This window comes from Antedon bifida, chromosome 4, assembly GCF_963402885.1.
Source record: "Antedon bifida chromosome 4, ecAntBifi1.1, whole genome shotgun sequence".
NCBI lineage: Eukaryota > Metazoa > Echinodermata > Crinoidea > Comatulida > Antedonidae > Antedon > Antedon bifida.
The window spans coordinates 244,042-268,216 of record NC_136229.1 but is presented as its reverse complement, the minus strand read 5'-3'; the positions used below and the strand labels follow the sequence as shown (position 1 = coordinate 268,216).

The window sequence follows — 24,175 nt, the reverse complement described above, 5'->3', positions numbered from 1 at the left end:
TGACGTGCAATCTTCTCATTACTTGTTTGTTTTCTCTTTAAATTTTTCTGTTTTACTGGGCTTTATTTTTTATGTATATATATATATATATTTTTTATAAATGTTGTATTTTTTATTGTTTGTTATGTGCAATTTGGACCCCATTGGAAATGGGCTGGTTTTTCCGGCCTAATGGGTGTTCCTGATGCTCGTTATTTTGTCTTTAGTCTGCTTGTTATTTTAATGTTGAGCATCAAATAAATTCAATCAATCAATCAATCAACATCCCCGGTTATAATCCCACTTCACTTTGGGTCTAATCCCACTCCCTACTTTATGTCTGGCACATCCCCGGGTATAGTCCCAGTATTGACTTTTGGTCTGAACTGTATCCAGTTCAGATGAGTTTTTACAAGAAATGTTTACCAATCAATTTTTTCGTGAACCAAGGTTTTCCTGGGTGTAGTCCCACACCAAAGTCGGCTCAATTTTGTGTTCTAGTAGGTGGAATTATACCAGAGAATATACGGTATATTGGCAACCAGATAGATATAAAGTCTCATTTGAGGCCTAGTGGAGTTGTTAGTTACAACCCTTGCACTATGTCAGGATTGAACCCTGTATCTTGGGATTGGAAAGCAATTGTTAACCACCAAGCTATAGCTCCACTAAAATATGAAGAAGTCCATCCCTTAAAAATGATATAAAATAGTAATATCACAGAGAGGATCCCTGACGGTATCATGACTGGAAAAAAGAAATACTAAATACGAGGGCAGGAAAAAGATCACTAATACCAAACAGCTGCAGAACCTATGTACAAAATCCTTGCATTTCAAACTAAAAATGGTCATATAAGCTAAGTAAAGGTTTGCACACGTTTCAGCCTTAGAAGTCAATGCCACTACTTGGGGAAGGACAGGGGCAAGGGTGTAAACTGTGTATAGTTAGATAAACCCCTCTATATTTCTCCTCTTTCTCACAGTCATCAAAGTAAAGCTGTACAGCAACAAGTAAACAATTAATATTATTTGTGTACTGCGTTTCAGATGTCAGTATGAATAAGTTTCTAGACTTTTAATGTTTGTTAATAATTAAAATAACGGACATGTTGTATATTAACATTCAGGAATTAGGACAAGTTCTAAATATAGATCATAATCATACATGCACATGGGAAAATTTTCCAAAATTGTCTTTGTGAAAGTTTTACAATCGTATCATGAAGCATCCTAGAATTAAAGGAAATACAGAGCTTGGTATTAAACAACATTTTTTTTTGTCAAACTAATTTGCTTAAGATTGTATGTATAGTTTCCATCTTCATACTCATTCAAGGATGCTTAACAACAAACACAACAATATTGGGCAAACAAATCCATGTGATTCATATTCATATAGAATTAAATTTGGGGAAAAGGAATCTATTAAAAAGTTTACCTTCAAAACAATTGTTGGTAATCATAATGTGACTAGATGGCAATGTTGTGCCTTTCAACAAATTATAACACAAAAATCATTGAAAAATAATTTAATTTATTAGTAAAAACTCTTTGAATCCTCGGGGGGACTGTTTATATCTTGAAAGTAACCAGAAGGATTAGTGACACCGGTAACTGGGTAGCGGTTTCTGGAAAACAACGTACCCCTGAAGGTTACCGGGGTAACACTAGCGCCATCACTGGGGACTAACAGACTTGGTCATTTAAATATTTACCACAGTTGTCAATCAAATAGTTAGAAAAATTATAATTTTTGAAATTCAAGGCTAGAAATTGCATAGAACAATGTAGTATTAATATTTTATATAATTAAATAAATTTAATAAAATTTGAATACGTGACAAATATTCACCTTGTATTTTGTAGCTATACTATTAGTGATGAGGGTCTTTACAGTACCTCTAGTTATTTTCTTTTTTATTTCGTTAGTCCACCAGTCGGCATTTCAATTTTGTCCTGATATTTTTTTGATGTATTATAAGTATGAAACGACATGTGTGCCAAAATATTTATCTTTCTACCAATAGTAAGTTGAAATGTCATACAGAACCTTCACATGGTAGGTAGTATACTACTGTAGTAAAAATACTTTGAATTTTATAGACTATAAATCTTTTCAAAGACTGAATGTATAGTTAATGATTTGGAGGATGTGGGTTCAAATACCAATCACAGTACAGTACATATTTTGTTGAGCAAAAAATCTTTACACTGAAAAGTTGTGTGAAAGCACATGTTGATCATTTTATGCTATACACTTAAGCTACACTATCAAACTTTATGTGACAAAAATGTGATGTGCCCATATATGGACATGATGATATCATAATATTACCATATTTGGGCACATCACACTTATTTTGTCAATTTAGTTTGATCGTGTAGACAGAGCTTTACACACAATCAATCTTGCTTGTATTTTGTATTTTAAACGATGTATTTTATCTGTATTTTACCAAACCTGCCAACTATTCCTTGTCAAGTTCATTTTCAAAAGTCAAGAAAATCAATTAAGTAGTTAAAATATAATCCCTTGTACACCTACAGTCTTGTGTAAGTGGACGCTTGTTGAATTGTGGGACTATCACACATACCCAGTTGCATGTCACCTAAATGAATGTTTCCTTAAAGCATACCTAGAAAGTTTATGTTTTAAAAATATTCAAACCCAGAGGAAATACTGGGTTTTGTCTGTATCACAAAACAGAAAGTTCAGATAAATTGGCAAAGTACATGTGGTGAAGTGTGTACTGAACTATCATGTTGCTGGGTACTATAGGCATGACTGTTGAAGGCATGTTATACAAATATTTCCTCCAAGCAAGAATTTCTTGGCAACCCAGACCATGTTTTTAAGTGTGTACTTATGTATCAATTTCAATTTTAGATTGCAAAGCTGGCCTACTGTGTAGATAAGTCAGTTAGAATGTTTGACGAAACTTTGGTACACTGGAGCTTCAATATCATCTAGGATTAGGAAATCGCATTAGAATGTGTCCAACCTACACACAATATAAGAATGTACCCAGTATATAAATAAAATAAAGTCATAATATTGTGAATTTAAAAACTTTGTTCATCTTCAGGTTTGAAATACAGAATTATAATGGCTTGGCTCTTTTTTTTAAAGTTTGTTTTATATTATAATATAAGAATGTCGTTGAAGCAAAATAAAACATAAATGCTATATTGAACCATGAACCTAATCTAATTCATAGGTCTATAACATTCATAGGTCTATAACATTCATAGGGCCATCATTAAACCATGAAGGTATGATCAATATAGTCTACAATTCTCTGTATAAAAAACAAGACTAAAGCTCTGTCTACACTATCAAAGTTTATGCGACAAACAAATGTGGACATGATGATGTCACATCACTACCATATTTGGGCATATCACTACCAAATTTGAGAACATCACAGTTTTAGTTTGATAGTGTAGACAGAGCTTTAGTTAAACAAAGAGTAGGCATTAAAATAGAAACATAGATTGTGTTGTTGCAGTTATTTGTTTAATTATAAAGTAAGTAGCCGTAGGCTTACCATTCTCTCTGGTTTCTCTTTCCATGCCAGTCTTTCTTCCTGTGTGAACCGACAACTTAAGGCAGTTAAGATTTGGGTGCATGTTAACCTCCACACGACTTTCGCAATGTATTGAAAATGATCTGCAAATAGTAAATCAATGGAAATTATTGTTAATTGAATTATCATTTTCTTCACGTATTATTATGCATTCACCTATTTTTCGTACTCTACTGTGTCTATACAGTACAAGATATGAACTCTTGAACTTTACCATATAGCTTCATCTAAAGCTCTGTCTACACTATCAAACTAGTTTTTGTGCCCAAATATGGTAGTGATATGTTCAAATATGGTAGAGATATGACATCATCATGTCCATATACGGGCACATCACATTTTTTTGTCACATAAAGTTTGATAGTGTCGGGGATAGTGTAGTGTAGCTCTGTCTACACTACAAAAGTGTGATGTGCCGATATGATATAATGTTTAACAGTGTGGAATCTTAATGTCAAGGTGAATGTTTCTACTATTTTTACCCTTTTTATGATCATGTATCATTGTATGACATTTTGAATATTGATTTAGCTTTTTGCTTTCATCCATTCAAATCCAGCCACTGATACTCACAATATTGTCATTTTTCAGTATTTTACTTTTGAACTTAAATTCATAATTGTTAAGATATCTTACTAATGTCAATATTTTTAATAAAATGATATTTAATGATCATATCTGTTTCATTTGAAATATCCTTTCTTTCCATGCAATACTGTCTGTATTTTACCCATTTTTGATATTTACTATTAGCATTTTATGGTGTTTATTACTGTTACATGGAAAAGCAAGGCAACGTTCAAGCCATGCTCATGGGGCTGAACATATAAATTGATTTGAAATTATAGAACACAATTAACATGCAATTAATAGTGGAAAGTACACATGAGCAAATTGTACTCATCATCTAACTGTATCCTGTTATTGTTAAGCCCAGATGATACAAAAAATAAAGGAGGACTATGATTGGCTAACAGTTGATGACCAGACATCATAGCCAGTATACCCTGGATTTGGTAACATTGCGTGATGGGCTGACACCCTCATTGGAAACAAGGTTATTAGATAGGATGACTAAGGGTCTAACCCCTGGAGAGAAAATTATTTGGGAGGCCTAAAAAAGTAAGCTTTCTCCACAGACAGATGTGAGTCAAAGGGGTTCATTACTACTAAAGCCCTGTGAAGCACCCTAGTGATTGTATGGCTTAGAAATAGGATTAAGTTTTCTGACCATCTTAAATCTATCTAGCCTTGATTATATAGAGTTGTGTTAACCAATGCTAGCATGATCAAATGCAAAAGAAGAAGCTTAAACTCTATCTTCACTATCACTATCAAACTTTATATGACAAAATAATGTGATGTGCCCATATATGGACATGATGATGTCATATCACTACCATATTTGGGTATATCACTACCATATTTGGGCACATCACACTTTTTTGTCAAACTAATTTGATAGTGTAGACTGAGCTTTACTAATATTGTTTGATAACAAGTTGAAAACACTGCAAATGATTGGTTTCAGATATCAGAACATTAAACTGTATTAAAAGGTTTGTAATTGTACTAATAACTGTGGCACCATACTGGCTGTTAATAATGTAATTATATCAAATAACTATTGTCAAAAGGAACCACGATTTAAAATGTATTTTAGGTAATTAAAAAACTGTAAATTTCTTAATAGCCCGTACACTGACCTCTTGACCTTTATCATATAAATTGACCTTTAGTGTCATATCCAACACAAAGAAAGACTTTGTTAGTTTAAAACTAAAATAAATAAATTAAATTAAAATAATTTGATCATAACAAACGATAAAAAGTAGTGAATCAGCAATTCTTATAAACACTAAATACATAAACACAATATAGTTTATATTTCACAGGTAATTGTCGAATCACCGATTGAATTTCAGAAAAGTAACTTATTTCTGCTTTAAATTAAGTAATTTGGTGAAATATGAACGCACATTAATTTAGGAAAATAGCCTCACATGTATTTAAGAGTATTGAGAGTGTTTTGATAATAACACAATTTTGTGAAGACTTCAATTATTTGCGCTTAGAAAGTTACGGTGAAAAAAAACAACTAAATAATTATTTTGTACTTTTAATACTGTTGCCTCACAAACATCTATAATTTGGAATTATTGGTTAAGTGTATGAATGCGATTTGACTTGTGAATTGTTGGAAATACATTGAAAGTGCGATTTTGGATCTAAAGTGTTCAGCAACACAAAAACAAAATGGAAAACTCTCAGAATATCTCTTTAGAAGATTTTTTCAACAGTGACTCTTATTGGTATTACTCAATGCTAAGTTATGCATCTCAAAACTCTGTCTACGCAATATTGTTAAAAACATTTGGATTATTTGCCATATTTGGTAATTTGTTTGTGATGTGGGTTATTATTTCTACAAAAACGTTACATAGTCCAAGTAACTTTTTATTGTGTAACCTGGCGGTCATTGACTTCACAACTGGAACTCTAATGGTCATCATGTCTGAATATGTTTCTATAGATTATTTGACTGAATTTACAATTTTAGGAACAATTTCAATTGTATGCTTAAGTACGTCACTTTTAAATTTATTCTTCGTTGGATTAGATCGAATATTAACTCTTTCATTTCCACTGAAATATTTGAATATTAGGGATGAAGTAAAAACTAGATTGTTTATCACTACAACGTGGATAGGCGGGGTACTTCAAATGTTTCTCTACATGTCCACACCTGAATATGACATAGTTGAATGTGAGGGACTTGTATATAATATGACAACTGATGATATAATATTATTTTCAATATTAGGTGCTACTGAAACAGCTACAGTTTCAATCAATATCAAAGTGTATTTTATTGCATTGAAACAAGCAAGACAGATAGCTGTATCACAAAACAGACAAAGAAGTACAGTTAACATAAAAGCAGTTAAATCCACCATGCTGATGCTTGCAGTTTTTATTTTGTGTTATTTCCCATGTTTTATGTTTGAAATCTCATTATATTACTGTTATAACTCAGGATTGACGCAATCAATTGCTCTACTTATAGCATTCAGTGGATGCAACATAAACCCTATTATTCACATACTGCAGAGGAAAGAGTTCAGAAAGAAAATTGTTCAGTTCATCAACAAATGTAACTTTTCTAGATGTTGCTAGGGATGTCAAATCCAAGAGGGGAACCTACAGCTTCTCCAAAGGTAAAGGTATTTATATTTGTCCTCAAGTTGAACTGAAAACTGAGGAAATTCGGATTAGGCCCTCTACGGACCCATGGCAGCCAGCAGTGCAGCGCCTACCAGATCAGCACACCCAGAGACGATTTCTTTGCGAATAGTGTACCAAGTTCTTTAACATGCACTATGTACACGGGACCAACAACTTTACGTCCCATCCGAAGGACAAGGCAATTAGAGAAAAGCATCTTGCCTAAGGATACATTTAGTATGATACAGATAGGCTCAAACCCATGTCTATCACATGCTATTCTTAAGTAAAACTGGTGACTTTTGAGTTACTTACGTATTGATAGTGGCAGTCTGATTGAAACAATCAACTGTAGAAGTAGATTAACTGGATTCCTCAGCAAAGCTGGTGGACTATCGGATCCATCTGGTCTTCCTTTAGTATGGTACAGCCAGGCTTAAACCCATGCCTATCACATGCTATTCTTAAGTAAAACTGGTGACTTTTTGAGTTACTTACGTATTGATAGTGGCAGTCTGATTGAAACAATCAACTGTAGAAGTAGATTAACTGGATTCCTCAGCAAAGCTGGTGGACTATCGGATCCATCTGGTGTCCCCTTCAAGAGAAGCCCCCAAAGTTCTTGTAGTTTTGACCGTAAAGTACTTTGGTATTGGGCACGAATGCCGTGTAAAAGCATTCCTATTCAAATATAAACAAATTTGAGTTAAGAAATAGAAATTTAACAACATTAACATCATTTTAAACAATTCTCTCTTCATTTGCACTCCTTTTGTGTGTTTCTTGTAAAGTTTAATACATAAATATAATCTATCTAACTTTAATTAATGTTGTTTAAAATGTAATTAGTAAATGTTAATGCTTTTTCACAATGTTCATGGAATATAAGTACAACTCAATCCAACATGCATTTCATTTAAATGCGTTCATAACATTTTTTTTTATTAGTGTACAATGTTTGAAATTGATAATAGCACAGAATTACCATAGCTGCTATAAGGCTGAAAAGCTTTAATTGCATGATTGAGGCATTGGAACATATTTAGGTCAATTTATAATTAAATAAATTAAGAGAAAACTTGGGAATGATTCAGCGAATGTATGAAATACAGCATGAATAAAACATCATAGACTGCTGGTAAAACATGAAACAAATGTCACTAAACAAGGGACACAAAAAGGTACAATGATGTTAATGTGTATTCAGTTAACATCAATTCAGTTAAATATATAATTTAACTGCAGGGCTACATTCTGGCTAGAAGGTCAACTTGTCTCACAAGACCCAAACGAGAAATACTACAAATAACATTAACAGGATGACAAATGATAAACTGACTCTCACACTCACAGAGGTAAATAATAAAAAATGAGAAATACTTATTAAGTATAACAAAATGTAATATGGTGTGTATAGATATTTATAATTAAATAGTCTCTGTGTCAGAGGGATTACCACCTGATAGGACAGTGATTAATTTACTATTGTTGGTAATCCTAGGCCAACTATGCCTAAATATATCAAATAAAAAAAAAATAATATTTAAAGATTTTAAAAAGTAACTGTATGTGAATATATTAGGAAGTTGCCATCGGAATCGGTTAAACTACTTTGTGCAGACATTGCCCGTAATAGAGACAAACATATTTATCTAGTACATTTACATAGTACATATGGCAAGTAACTATCAGTAGAAAGAAATACAGAAAAGGGCACAATGACATATGTCAGAAAATGCATACAAAATGTCACATTTTATTTAGCTTTTAATTTTAAAAAGTAATTCAGTGACATTATTTCTTTAGGCAACTAATTTAAAGACAATTTAGTATAAAGGCAGACAGCAGATTTCATTATAGAGAAAGTATTACAAATGACCGCCAAATGAAGTTAAGTATTGTGTATACCATACTTATTTTTTTACAGTTTACTCAACACAAATATTCCAAAATAAGCCCACTACAAATGAATATTTTACTTAAGTAATTTTGTGTATACCATGTTGTTTTTTACAGTCACTCAACAAATATTAAAAAATAAGCACACTTTAAAGCTGGTTTTACAAATGCCCACCTAAAGGCGGGCATACACAGTCATACATTGTATGATGTGTATGACAGACAAATGTATGACTGTGTATGCCTGCCTTAAGACTATAGTTAAGTATTGCGTATACCATACTCACGTTTTTTAATAGTCACTCAAAACAAGTATATATATATTGATTTATATAATTATATTTTTATAATATAAAAATATTTATTTAATTTTTATATAATTCATGTAATTTTATTCAAATCGATATTTTCTTTTTCTTAATTTCCACTTTGCTTCATTTGCTCTTTTTGTCAAATATGCTTTAAAAGAGAGTGAGACTAGTGGATGCACTATGTAACTTCCGGCCAATATAATAAACATATATAAATCATGTTGTTCTCATTACCGTACCCAGGAAAACATTTACAAAAATGGAAAGTATATAAAGGACAGAGAAAAGTAGAAACAGGAAACTTCAAATAAAGAAATAACTTGCAATTGCCATAAATAGTAAATGACGAGGCGGCACAAGTGGTGAACACCAGTACGTCTCCACGATGAGCCTTCTGACTCACGCAACTCGGTTTTAATCCTATCAGTGGATTCTATAAATCTCACCCTCATGTCATGAACCAACACAATGTACAGATACCGTAAAAAGACCAATTTACAGACGAGCGGTAAACTAACAGTAAGCGGAAAATGATGTACAGTAGCTTGTTCCACATTGAATCTGTATCTATCCTAAGCAGAAACCTCCTGTGTAAATGGTGATAAGGAATATACATAGATTCTATATATTTATTACCTTTACACTGAGTTACTATTATTTTATTGTGTTTTTTTAGTGGGTTACGATTAGAGTAGGGCCTACTGTCTTCAGTAGTAGGTTACTAATTACAAAGCTTAATCTGGGCACGTAAAATAGTAACCCACACCACCATTTAATTTACTATATTTGTTTTAATGAGAATTTATATAAAATAAACCTTACTAACTTTGATGATAGACAACCAAATACCTCTTAGGCACAACTTGATACAACAAACTTTTAATTTGATTTGAATGTCATTTTTTGTAATTTTTAGTAATGAAGGTACTAACCTAAGTACAGTAGAAGTTTGTAATGGTATATTGAATTGGTATAAGATGTTAGATGTCTTATTGTTTCATTAAACATTCATAGAAAGTGTATGCTTGATTCCAGCAGGGAGAGGCCACACTAAAAGAAAGAGTGCCACTTACCAACACATGAACGTTTGGGTACTGGGCATGGTTGCTTGGAAACAAGACATCCATTCCTATTGATAAGGTCCAGCTCCAAATTTGTTCTAAATGAAAGATAAAGAAAAAATACATGATACAACATAACTTAGATGGAATTGATTGTGTGTGATACAGGCTGTATGACTTATACAATATTTATTTTGCAATCACATAGGACTAGGTTACTAGGTTGTAAAACTTGATTAATGCAAAACATAACTAGAGGCAATTGCAGAATTGAAGTACTTGTCAAATAATACAGTAATTCTATATGAAAATTGTTCTTAAATTGGTATGACTAGAAGTTCACTTTTGATCAATGTTTTTGGATGAACTAAATAAAAGTAAATCTGCCAATAGCAATTTGTATCATGAGTGGTCATATCGTCTACAAGTGTCATTCATACATGTGGCTATCACTGGCTGCCAATCACAGCTGCTTAAACCAAGCACATACAAACTTAAAAAGACCAGTGGCACATTACGTTAATACACATGGCTTTATATCTGGCTGCCAATCTCAGCTGCTTAAAATAAGCACAAACTTATAATACCAAGACCAGTGGCACTTTAAGTGACATTCAGACACATGATTGCCAAGCAGCTGCTTAAAGCAAGCTCTTGCTTTGATTTTATTTAAAGCAAATTTTTAAATCTGTTTAAAACATATTTATTGTTTAATGTTAATGTCTTAAACATGATTCACACATGACACATTCCACAAAATACCATTAAAAACAGCAATGACATTATTATTACATTTTTGCTGTAAAACTGATCATGTTAACTTTTCACACAATTTCTACAATGTAGATAAAATAATTTAATATAATTTCAAAATGTAATTCTATAACAAACTATTAAGATTACAACTACAATGATTTGCTTAATCCAATTTCCTTAATTCACTTTCATTTTCCTGACCAAAAAAATTTCTTTTTTGAAATAATGCATAATACCTTTAGGAAAAACAATTACCATTTGAGGTGAATGTAACCTTTGAATAGAAGTAAATGATGCATGTACATCATAAGGGAGACAACACAACACACACCCTATTACAAATGTTCACATAACACTCACATTAATGTACATACATTATGTTTAAATATAGTAAATGAATGTCATTGTCATGCGACTCAGGGTATCGGAAAGTGAACTATGCTAAATGTGTCATCAGTTAATAGAAAGTTACTCCTTGTGTACACTGGTACTGATTCATTTCAGTGTGGTGAAAAAAGCTGGTTAAAAAAAATCATTTTATACAAATAATGAATGTTTATGAGTGCAAAGGGGGAAATAATGTCATGAGGTCAAAGATTAGAGGTTATATGGAAACAATCTGAAAAAATACTATTACAGTTTAATAGTATATTATGTCTATTGAACATCATGTGACCCACAATCCTCCAATCAAATGGCAAGTATCTATTTATGTGCATACTTTCTATGTCCTATTGTATATGTTAATGAAGAGCAGTAAATTTGTTCAGACTCATAATTATTATTAGTTCCTCGTATATTGTTTACTTTTAGTTTGCCGGATAAATATTATCATCATTATGGAAGAAAGCAATACATTATGGGTACCTAAAGTCACAAAAGACCAGGCAAAACCACAATAAAACCTCAAGGAGTTTAAAAGTTAAAAAAAGAAGTTTGAATGTGTGAAATAGCACATGATTAAAACATGAAGGTTGAAATCACATGCTGAATGAGTAATAGTGTAATTAGTAACAGTAATGAATATGGCCTAATAATATCAAAGGAAAACATACATTTCTTGGCTAATACTACAAATCTCTGGTGGATAAAATTTATAAGAAAAACCAAAAAAGTGATGAAACATAAGATTAACCCTTTTTGTGAGTACTTTAAAGTTTAAGAAATAAACACGATTGTTAATAATTGAAATTACTTGAAGGTGGTTTACGAGACGTCAACAGCCGTGAATTGCAATAATCAAACCCTTGTGGGAATTACACAATTAATGATTACAGATTTAATGATTATTATTACAAATTTTAAAAACAACTGAAATTGTTTAGTTTTTAAATGATGCAGCGTTTTAATAGGCATTTATCAAACCATTTCTGATATATAAATTCCTCCTGTAAAAAAACTAAAATATTAATTTTGTTATTTTTAACAGATTGATAACTACCTGACTGTGTTAATCAGTGCGACACCATTGATACGTTCTAAGAATTCTTTGGGTTTCAAAATTTGCATCAAGAAATTCCTCACAGAGTCTGGAAGAATCTAGAAAATAAGAGTAATGACGTTATTTTTATTTTTGTTTTCAGTTTATTTAATTTTAAAAGCATACAAGTTGTAATATCATAAAAAGGCATAGTGTTAGTGAATCAGGCACGCCTGTCTACACAGAAGCAGTGGCGTAACGACTATGAGCACTGACTGGCTAAACCTAGGGGCCCCCTGAGCAGTGCCAAGAGGAAAAAACAGGCATTACAGTATGGCCGAGGCCTCCAGCATTGGAGGGCCTTAACCAGGGGGGTCAGGTCTGCACAGAAGATGTAGCAGAAACGATGTTTAGTACACAGGATCAAACTTCTAACATTTAACTATGAATTATTTCACATTCAAATGAAATGAATACTGAGCCAAAAAATACATACACATAAAAGAATCTAATTTATTTTTGTACAAATTGCGTGATATATATTGGCCAGGAAAGTGTTTAATCCGGTTCCCATGGGTGTTGTACAGTAGAAGAATATATTTTATAATTTTTATTTTGCAAAACTCTTGGCAGAATTACATTAATTGTCAAAAAGTTTACAAAAAACCTTGAGACTGTATTGGTAAGACGTGTATCTTCCTAAATAACCAGATCATTGTAATATAGCACGCAAACAAGATTCAGCTTGCAAAACATTTTAATGTAAATAAATTTGCAAAACTAAGAATTCATTTCATTTCATTCGTTCTTTATTTACCATATAGCAAATTGGAGAAAACAAAATAGCTTTCGCTAATCAAAGGTTTGCTGCATACTAACAAATACATTAACAATACATATCAATGAAATTAACATAATAAAGAAAATATACTGCTTCAAAACTTACATTCAATTTGAAATCTTTTCGGAAACTGCCTTCAATTTGCTGTCTGATACGATGGTCATCCAGCTCCCTGGTGGAGTCCACCTGACTGCCATCTGGGTCATCCTGAAGGCTCTGTTTTGAGCATGGTAAGAATGAGTTGGCCAGCTGTCGGCACATCGGGCATAGGTACTCTCCTTGTTTCAGATTATGTCTCTGGAGAAATAAAAAATAAAAAATTAAAGAGGAATATGAGCAATTATAACATCAAAATGAAGAAAATATAAGTAGAAAGTATAACTAGAGGTCACCGATTGTGAAAACAATCTCAACTGGTTTGATTACTTATTATTAAATCACAGAATGTATTGCATTATTTGATAACCTGACACTGCACACAATAAACAATGTGAGAAACAAAGTCAACAAAATTAGTAACTCTGTAAAATTATAAATATTATACTAATAATTACAGTAATGAGTACTTCTTTCTAGCTAACTTGTTATCATCATAGATGATATAAATTTATAAATATGTCTTCTAGATTTGAGATTTCCTTGTCAACTTACAAAAATGAAAATGAAAGTACAAAAAACAGGTTTGGAGCAAATTATAATAAGCTGGATAAACAAAAGAAAATATAAACAGTCTTCAATAATCATGTGGATTATTGTACCACATAAAAATAGTAACTCTCAGTTCATTTCTGTGTGAATAATAAATAATTTTCAAGCTTATTTTATGTTTTTTTTATAATCAATCAATCAAATTGAAAAATATGACAATGGATGAGAAAACCCATAAATTCTGATTTTAAACTTTTGTTCAGATTGAATTTAAGCCTTGATAAATGTTATACATACTGTACTAGGTATAGTTTGTTAATTTTAGTTAAATTTTGGTTCATTGTGTTGAGATGAATTATCACTGAAAAACCAAATTATCTATTTCAAATCAATTTTATGACTCATCTATTGGACAGTGGTAGTCCCTAACAACCAGTCATGTGACCTTCTAAAAATGATGTCTACAAAATATAATTATTTAATCATGTTTGCAAGTATAACTTGGCAATAACTGCAATTTTAAAATAACTTTAGCCTTCTTAATATAGTTATGGATTAGGGAGTGTCTCAGTTAGTCATGGAGTAAGTGGGAATGGGAATCAATCAATACCTACAGTAGTATCACGCTTAAAAACCCTAAAGCTCTGTCTACACTATCAAACTTTGTGTAACAAAAAAATTTGATGTGGCCATATATGGACATGATGATGTCATATCACTACCATATTTAAGCATATCACTACCACATTTTGAGCACATCACACTTTTTTGTCACATTAAGTTTGATAGTGTAGACAGAGCTTTAGAAATTCAACGAAAATGTGCATACCATTCTTCAGACTAGTTATTAATCAAAACCACCACTAGCTCTTTATATTGTTAAGATAACTAAAATAGCAATTTTAGTTGTCATTTGCACCCCTATAAAACCTTGGTTTTCACTAAGATGCAATGAAAGGACAAGTAATTTGGCCAATCACAAGTGATGGATTAATCAAACTGTAGATTGTCAATTGGTAAATTTGCTTGTGTAGCGCTTTACGTCCTTGCGCTGCATTCTAGGAGACCAAACTTAAGGGGACATCTTCAGATCCCAACAAAGTGTTCCTTTAAAAATTGGTCCTTGGGAAAATGTCCCTTTAATAGAGTGGGGTTCTACTGTATGCTTTGCTTTCTACTTGCATTCTCTATTGAACAACTGCACATGACCGAGAGTAGTCCCAGCGGGCCTGTGTACGATTATACTCAGCTTGCATTAACAATGGCTTTACCCAAGTCTAGCATAAGTTTTTTAAAGTATTCTTAATACTTATCTATTATAATTGACAATTGCATTAGTATTCTTAATACTTATCTATTATAATTGCCAATTTCATTTGTAATTGAGGGGATGGCAGAGTGCCTGCATTGTCTGTTTGACAAAGGGGGACATTAAGTTGATTTACTTGAGCATGAGATTATACTCATATATATATATATATATAGTAATGAGTAAGAAGATAACACTCACTACAGCACTGTTACTTAAGCATTATATACTTACACTTAGTCTTAGAGATTTGACATAATTTGCATGGCATTGCAGGTGCAGAAAATGACCACATGTTTGAATATGAACATCAGAAGATGAACATCCCAAAGAAGCTGCAAAGTATGACGACTCCTGAAAACACAAAATGAAACATAGTTAAGGTAAAAAAAGTATAACTGAACATGGATAATTGTACTGGAGGATCCAGGATTTTAAAATAAGGAGAGAAAAGGGGTAGAGTGGTTTGTTAGTGAAATGAAGCAAGTACTGAACCTAACATAATGTCCTATATTTTAAATTGTAGCATATGGACACAATTTATTTATTAGCAGAAATTTATCTAGTATTTTTTGATCCAAAAGATCAAAGTGCGCGATAAAAAAGTCAGCAAATGGGGTTGCAAACTGACACATTTTCTTGCGGACAATTTCAACATTTTATATTGGTTTTATTTATCAAAATACCCATATTCAAAAATATGTGGAAATGTGAAACAGCTGCGGATACAATACATGAATGGATTCATAGAGACGCTGTCAATTCCAAATAACATAGTAAAGGAAATATTCAATAACAGATGTAACATGAATCATGTTGCCTGCATTCACTACATTAACATATAAGTGTACTATGGATATTGTTGACCATCCTCTGGAAGTCCTTAGACCTCTTAAATTCTATTATTACTTTGGTAATTCACTTGAGCTTACAAGTCAAGGAGTCCTAATAGATAGTTCACTAAACCTCATTCACAATACAAGATGATCTATACACTGAACCAAATCTAATTTTGTGGAATTGTAGGATAACAATTATAGAGAAAGAAAAAGAAAACACAGGCATTTGGAGGCATCTTACCACTTATAAATTTCATATCAATGAGAGTAAGAAAATGTCAAATTAGTATGGAAAAAAAGTTTTTGCCTCTATTTTCTAATGGTAAAAGGACAGTTTGGCACACATGGCGTTTCATATAATACTTAAGCTGTAGAGACAAACATTTAAATGTAATTTTAATTTAATGCCTGGTTTGAGAGTGAAAACCAAATTTGTTTGCATTGTATAAATTATTAATTTATTGTGACATTTGATTTCTTGGGAGAATCAAAAAAACAAAGTCATCATGATAAAAGTCTGAGGTCCTCTAAAAAAAAGTTATTACTGTACAACATTTTGAACTATGTTAGTAACAGTAACACAAGACAATATAGAAAGTGTTAGACCTAAACATAAATGTCCTTAAATTTGTTATAAACAACATGTCAAGGGGGAGCACTGTGAGTACCTGATATTCATTTCACATACAATGAAATGAAAGTATACTGAGGGGGCAGTTAAAATGATTGAATAAAACGAGTAGGAGAATGAAATGTAACAGACATCAGTCAGAAAAGAAAAACACATACAATAAATACTCTGATGAATATCCCGCAATAAGGCATCAATTAAAACTAATTGCTTGATCTAATAGTTGCATTTCAAAATTTAATTTTTAATAATTTCACCTGGTTTTAATAAATATAATTATTATGGGATATTGATTAATTATGAATGAAATCCATAAGATTATTATATACCAGGAAAATAGGAAATTGATTGATATCATTAAAATGAAAATTAAATTAAATCTAATTGCTCTATTTTTCATAATCAGAAGACATTGTATATTAACATAATAAATGCCCTGTGTCTCTGATATTGGCTATGTGTGTTGACAACATTGTACACTAACATAATAATTGCCCTGTGTCTCTGATATTGGCTGTGTGTGTTGCCAACATTGTACACTAACATAATAAATGCCCTGTGTCTCTGATATTGGCTGTGTGTGTTGACAACATTGTACACTAACATAATAAATGCCCTGTGTCTCTGATATTGGCTGTGTGTGTTGACAACATTGTATACTAACATAATAATTGCCCTATGTCTCCGATATTGTGTGTTGCCAACATTGTACACTAACATAATAAATGCCCTATGTCTGGGTGGGTGTGTTGAAAACATTCAATTATTAATTTAATAGGAACATATACAAAGTCTAAAACAAAAACAAAGGATAAGATTAAATAGCAATCTTACTTCCTTGAAGAACTGTGTCAGAATAACTTTCTTTTGTTGGTTGATGACATGACTTGTTTTAGTTGGTTTCCGAATGACATCATTTGAACAGCCTGCTTCATGCTCTAACGCATCACCAACCACTGACCTGTGGTTTAACACTGGTTAAAACAAAAAAAGAAAGGTAAATAAAAAAAATTATATCACTTGACACTAACATTGATTTTTTTTTTTAAATCACGGAGAAAATTCAATTCAATTTTATTTTCATAAGATACATCATTATGTAATAACAAACAACATTTTGATATTGTAAGGCCACTTCACATGGTAGTAATACACTTGTATCTTCAAAAACCAGCCGACATTGTTTGCAAAAATTTCTTTATTTTAAAAACACAAATTACCGTTGGTCGTTTGAACAAGCACAACAGCTCCTAATGGATTGTCCTCTGACGCTGGAATAGGTTGAGTACATATCACACACTCAATCTGTTCCTCTAATGACGATATTGGATCAGTTTCCATAGAAAAAGATTCAACTTGCTTTGCACTTTCAACTGAAAAGAAACAAATATTACTAAAATTTTGTGCCCTATTAAATTTTCGACTTAAAAACAATAAATTAACTTGTTCACATTTTAATACTAAACCTGAAATTTGAGGATTTTCTTCCAAAAACTGCTTTTGTTGTGATGCAAATTTTGCTAACAAATGTTGTTGTCTTTCTAGTGCTTTCCTTTTTCTGAAAATACAAAATGTTTGTTGTTATACAATTTGTATAAATTGAATTAAATAAATTGTACTGTACTAATGATACTATTACTTTTGGATCTAGTCAATATATATAGTCATAATATTTTTTCACAAAAATATTGATATCACAAAAATTTAAGTGGTTTAAAAGTTATTCTTTATTTATAAATCTTATTCATTATCTGCAAACTTTTAGATGCATTTGTAAAGCTCTGTCTACACTATCAAACTAGTTTGACAAAAAAAGTGTGATGTGCCCAAATATGGTAGTGATATGACATCATCATGTCCATATATGGGCACATCACATTTTTTTGTCATATAAAGTTTGATAGTGTAGATAGAGCTTTAGAAACAGCAGTATGAGATACCTTTCACTGACGGCATCAACATTATCCTCTTCCTGTCTTTTCTTTGGCTGGACCTGCAATCTATCCGCACATTCCTTGCTCAGTTCTGCCAATCTGTCTAACAGCTTCCCAATGTAGTACGGTCCAGACCCGGCCTTTGGGTCAGTGCTTCCTGTCGCCTGTCGCTTATAAACTTTATCAGTTGATAATTTAGAGTACAGTTTCACAAGCAAACTTAACATACTTTCATTGATGTCCACAGAGGTACATTTGGCAGTGTCTGTAGCACTTGGTTGGTTGATAGGTATTGGGGCCTTTGCTTCTTCATCATAAGCAGTAGCCTCTGGTGGAATCTCAATCACACCAGTCATCTCAATGATGTCCATGGCATTTTGAATGGCATCAAAGAACTCCTCCTCCTCTTCGTCATCTTCTTCATCATCAATATCATCATTATCTGCCATTTCCATGTGGATGTCATCGACATCTGGTCCGAGGTTCCCGGCAAAGGCTGCCTGTACTGGTGGTTCTACTGGGAATGTGGAGTTTTCCGCATGGAGGTCCTTCAGCAACGCCCTCTACATTTGAGATGTACAAACAATGGAATGATTTTGGACTTTGATTTTGGTTGTTTATTCTTTTCAAATCCTTTTTTTTATTTGTTGTTTTTGTTTTATTTTTCATATGTTTACTTTCTGTGAGGCGAAAGTCAATAAATGAATTGATATAAATATACAATAAAATATTTTCAATGAGATACAATAATGTATATCATTACAAATGAAATTGTGAGTTAAAATACTATACGTATAAAAGGCCATATGTGACATAATATTTCACTTACAAATGGATTGCTGGAATCAGTTTTTTCTTTCCTTGTCAGTTCAATGGTCTTAATAGTATATGAGATGTTCTTTAGCATGTTGTTATATGGGAACCAATCAGAAAGCTCCATATCATTACAGGTGTCACCAACCTCCACCTGTATGACAAAAAATACCAACAACATTTCAAGGAAAACAACTTTTGTTGTTCTCGTAAGCAATTGAAAAATAAATGTTTTCAAGTATTCAACTCAGAACTTGACGTTGTTTAAAGTGTGGTTTTAAGAAGCATACTGAGTACTTACTTGAGTAATGTCATTTGGTTGACATTGTAAAGCTAATGATATAAGAGCAATACATTGATACATCACTGGTTCACTAACATCTTTCACATTCACAGCCTACAAATAAACAAGTAAACTAACATTTGAGACACAAGGTTTTACCTAAAATATCAATCCCTTTAGAAATATCAAACTTATCTTTTGTTTATCTGGGAAATATTGGAAATATTTATTTATATTTGCTCTTTTTACTAATTTATCATCTTACTGTTATAAAGTAAAATAGTATTAAAATACCTTGTGAAGTACAAGAAACAAGGCAGCATGTAATGTCCTGGAATGGAGTAGTTGTTGAACTGGTTTAAACTCTTGGTTGATGTCTTTCAGTGGTTGGTACGCTGGCCACAACACATCACTACCTGTGTGTTTACCACTCTGCTTCATTCTTTGGAAATAAACATATCGTTATCATTGTAGCACGAAGTAAAGCTCTTTCTACACTATAAAACTTTATGTGACAAAACAAATGTGATGTGCCCATATATGGACATGATGATGTCATATCACTACCATATTTTGGCATATCACACTTTTGTCAAACTAGTTTGATAGTGTAGACAAAGCTTAAGATTGTATTGTGCCCATACAACATAGTACAAGATCCTTTGTAAATAAACATCATACAGCAGTTAGAGATTTGTAGAAAGTTAGCCATGTGGATGATTTTGAGAATTATGATATAATGATTGGCTGTTTATGTTATTTATATTATTGATGATGATGATGAGATAATGACAATAATGTTATGATAATGATAATAATTTCATTCCATTTATTTCTTTGACATAAAGTTTGGGACTTTAAAGCTTGGTTTCCCTAGCAACGTAACCCAACGTAAGTTATTTGACCAATCACAAGCGATGGATTATTCGAAAAATGGCTTGTAATTGGTCAACTTGCTTGCGTTGACAGTACATCCTTGCGTTGCGTCTCTAGTTGGAATCACGCTTAAGCAACAATGAAGTGATATGTGCCTTACAACAATGACAAGCCACGTTGGTGATCATGTTGATGATGAATATTTTACTAATTTATTTCCAGCTTACATTGCAGTGTAGTTATCCAGCGCTCCTTGGTAGTCCTTTCTTTGCATTGACCTCATCTGAACCATAATTGGGTCAAACTCTGACGTCCAAAGCTCTGGTTTAAGTACGTACTGTCCCTGTCTAAAATTTCCACCAGATAACTGGGTAGGGTCCTTAAAATCGGCTACCTAAAATATAAGTTAAAAAAAGCCAATAATGAACATCACCACTTACAGGATGGTATCTTAACATATATCATACACATTTTAGCCAGGTCTCCTGACACTATGTGTTTTATTTGTATTTTACCAAATTTTAACCTTTTTGACTTTTTATATTTTTATTTGAATTTTTAGTTTTTAACAAACCATGTATATATATTACTGTGTTTGACTATGAATAAATGAATACTGAATGAATACTAAACTTGGGCATATACGGTATTTTGTTAATGCATATTGTAATAAAATTATCACAATTGGTATCAGAAACATGAACAAGTGAGAAACGCACAAAATATTGCAGTCTGCGTAATAGCACTCCAAGATGATCTTTGACCTTAGTGGATTAATTGGAACACATCTAAGGATGCCAATTGGTAAAATATTGTGAATGTAAATAAAATGCACTTGATTTTATGATGGCGAGCTAGTACATACTCTTATGGATTAATTGCAATAAGCATACCTCTTTTAAGATGTCTTCAAACATATCTGAAATGCTGAGAACTTCACTTCTCTCAGGAATGTAAAGAAAGTTAAGGACTGGTGAACAACTTTGTGATTTATTCTGTGTACTGTACACGCTTCAACATTCTAGTTAAATTACAGCTATTTCTTTCTTTGATGATAATGGTTTAATAAGTTAATAAAGTAATTCAATCAATCAATCAATCAAAAACACAATTTCAAAGGATATTTGATCAAGTAGTTGACTGTGTGTTTTATCTTTCATACACAGCATTGCGATAACTTCACTTTTTAGCAATTCATAATTTGACATACCTGGAATTAAATAACAAAATTAATTTGCATATTTAAAGAGTATGATCTTTCTGTCGAAGAGTCTTGTTGTTATGACTTATATGGCTATGAATAATTAATTATATTTTTTATAATTGATTTCCATTAAAAAAAAATTAATTATGTATTTTATAGTATATTTAATACAAGGGGTAATTAGGGCTACATATAGTAATTAGGGCTACAGATAATATTTTGCTTAAGCTGCCCCTGGCATTTATATTTCACAATGTATGTTACTGTAATCAAATAAATAATCAAATCATGATTCATCCACATTCAAAATTTGTAAAAATTAAATTTGACATTTTTAACAATAAACGCCAATTATATCCACCAACCCGAGATGATCGAAACAAATCAATTTCGAGAAATATACACACTAACCTAAGTGTATTCTTGTGTTGATCACGGCAAGTAATAAATATAGAGCGCCCTCTAGCATCACCATCTCCTGTCCTTCCTTCTTTAGGAATGTGTTAGTGTGTCTGGGATTCAGTGACAAATAGTCCAATACATGGTACCTATGAGTTAATAACAAACAACATTATATATTTGTATCATTATTATAATTACACATTTAGTCACAAAATCAGAATTACCAGTAACATGGATATATTCATACCTTTCCAGTATTGTAGTGATTACAACATCAGATTTTAATTTACAAGTGCATAACTGAAAAAAAAGAGTACAAATATTTATAATTAGAAAAGTTACAAAACAAAATATCATATCAAATATACCCTGGCATTTTTTATTTAAATTACATCTGAAAAATGTACACCTTTTACCGTGTAAGTGATGCGGAATGTATTCAGCATCAACAACATTTTATCTGGAAACAACACAGGCTTGTTTTTAGCTTGGCAGAGTAAAGGGTTATCAGTAGATCTCTACTCTTTTTGAATAGTCTACCAAGTTCTTTAACCGATGTATATATATATGGAACCAACAGCTTTAAGTCTCATCAGAAGGACTTACCTGAAGCAAGAAGATATCAAGGTCCAACATTGAAGAGCAGAAATGGCACTGGCTGTAAGTCATGGCTTGGGCTTTAATCTGAAGACCGTTCCTTATCCACATTCCAGCAAAGATTTCATACAAACATACCTAGAAACATAGGATGAAAGATTTCATACAAACATACCTTGAAACATAGGATGAAATATTGCAATACAGTACACACGCTTAACTTAACTTAACTTAACTTAACTTAACTACTCAAACTTAAGATTCAATTTTGTTTTCATTTCAAATTTCAAACTCTGTCTACACTATCAAACAAGTTTGACAAAAAAGTGTGATATACCTAAATATGGTAGTGATATGCTTAAATATGGCAGTGATATGACATCATCATGTCCCTATATGGGTGCATCACATTGTTTTGTTTGATAGTGTAGACAGAGCTTTAGTTACAGTATCTTACCTGTATTTGTAATGGAAACATCATCAATTGCAACATATAGCCATCTGTATTTGGTAACAATGGCTGTAGAACATGGGATTGCTTATTTACTGCCTATTAGATAAAATGAAGATATAATTAGAAAAGCTTGTAAGGTTAGTAAAATCATCATTGACAAGAAGCAGCAACCCACTAAAAAACATTTATGTTTATGTCATTGACAAGAAGCAGCAAATCCACTAAATAACATTTATGTTTATGTCATGCAATACTTGTGCTATGTTTATTGACACAGTTACAATTTTCAATAGGCACCAAAAGAAGTGGGTGCTAGTCAGTTAGGATACCATTTACCTATACACACAGATCAGACCAGAACAAAGACATAAACAAACTTAAATAGAATATATACATAATAATATACTTTTCTGGTATAACTGCCAGTTGACAAAAAATATGAAGGCTGAGAAAGTATGCACCAAAATACATTCAAAGTTACCCATGTTAAGGGACACCTTTTGGAACCAACAAAGTGTCCCCTTAATAATAAGCCTAAGTCTCCTGAATAGGGGGTTAGCCATTATAGTGTTAAAACTACCCTTCTACGTTTCAGTTTCCCCTTAATAGGGGGTACCTGGAATAGGAGTGACCCCAGAAAACGGATATTCTACTGTATGTACGTAGAAAAGAATGTAGTCAACTTACAAAACTAATGAATAGTGCTAGGTGCCTCAAAAGAGGAAGATGAAAAGAAAATTGCATTGGTGAGGGGGCACTATTCAAGTTAAGAGCATCAAACCAGTCCTGGATTTCTTCCGCACACACCGATATCATCATCTTGGAGAATTCTATCGTCTCTGATGTTTTGCAGTGACTAACAAGCTGCCACATGGGGGCAGCACAAGCTTCGACTTCGGCCGTGAATGCGGCGTAGTAATGAGGAGCAAACTCTAAATGCTGTTCACGTTCTCTTTCATTAAGATTAATTCCTAAAAAATAAAATCCATTTGGAAGTTAGTGGTGCAATTTATCATAAATTAGATTTCTCTCTTCTAATTATTTTCAAGGATAACCATAAGCGAATTAATTTACTATCCTTCTTAAAAGTTACAATCCTGTTTA

At 32.2% G+C, this 24,175-nt stretch overlaps 1 protein-coding gene across 1 annotated transcript in view; it reads right to left on the bottom strand.

The window, feature by feature from the left end:
* The window catches only part of LOC144841269 (E3 ubiquitin-protein ligase UBR3-like), a 45,925-nt gene that overhangs the window by 20,722 nt on the left and 1,028 nt on the right, over positions 1 to 24,175 (bottom strand). Inside the window, exons 3-24 of the mRNA XM_078697531.1 lie at positions 23,759 to 24,042; positions 23,075 to 23,167; positions 22,627 to 22,755; positions 22,268 to 22,320; positions 22,030 to 22,166; positions 21,539 to 21,624; positions 21,308 to 21,367; positions 20,642 to 20,808; positions 19,833 to 19,980; positions 19,557 to 19,652; positions 19,272 to 19,409; positions 18,449 to 19,005; positions 17,975 to 18,066; positions 17,729 to 17,881; positions 17,343 to 17,482; positions 15,273 to 15,392; positions 13,187 to 13,378; positions 12,262 to 12,359; positions 10,077 to 10,162; positions 7,292 to 7,474; positions 7,109 to 7,207; positions 3,530 to 3,651 (exon numbers count right to left, since the gene is read on the bottom strand). Of these exons, the coding sequence (XP_078553657.1) occupies positions 3,530 to 3,651; positions 7,109 to 7,207; positions 7,292 to 7,474; positions 10,077 to 10,162; positions 12,262 to 12,359; positions 13,187 to 13,378; positions 15,273 to 15,392; positions 17,343 to 17,482; positions 17,729 to 17,881; positions 17,975 to 18,066; positions 18,449 to 19,005; positions 19,272 to 19,409; positions 19,557 to 19,652; positions 19,833 to 19,980; positions 20,642 to 20,808; positions 21,308 to 21,367; positions 21,539 to 21,624; positions 22,030 to 22,166; positions 22,268 to 22,320; positions 22,627 to 22,755; positions 23,075 to 23,167; positions 23,759 to 24,042 (3,233 nt within the window). The remainder of the gene's footprint in view (positions 1 to 3,529; positions 3,652 to 7,108; positions 7,208 to 7,291; positions 7,475 to 10,076; positions 10,163 to 12,261; positions 12,360 to 13,186; positions 13,379 to 15,272; positions 15,393 to 17,342; positions 17,483 to 17,728; positions 17,882 to 17,974; positions 18,067 to 18,448; positions 19,006 to 19,271; positions 19,410 to 19,556; positions 19,653 to 19,832; positions 19,981 to 20,641; positions 20,809 to 21,307; positions 21,368 to 21,538; positions 21,625 to 22,029; positions 22,167 to 22,267; positions 22,321 to 22,626; positions 22,756 to 23,074; positions 23,168 to 23,758; positions 24,043 to 24,175) is intronic.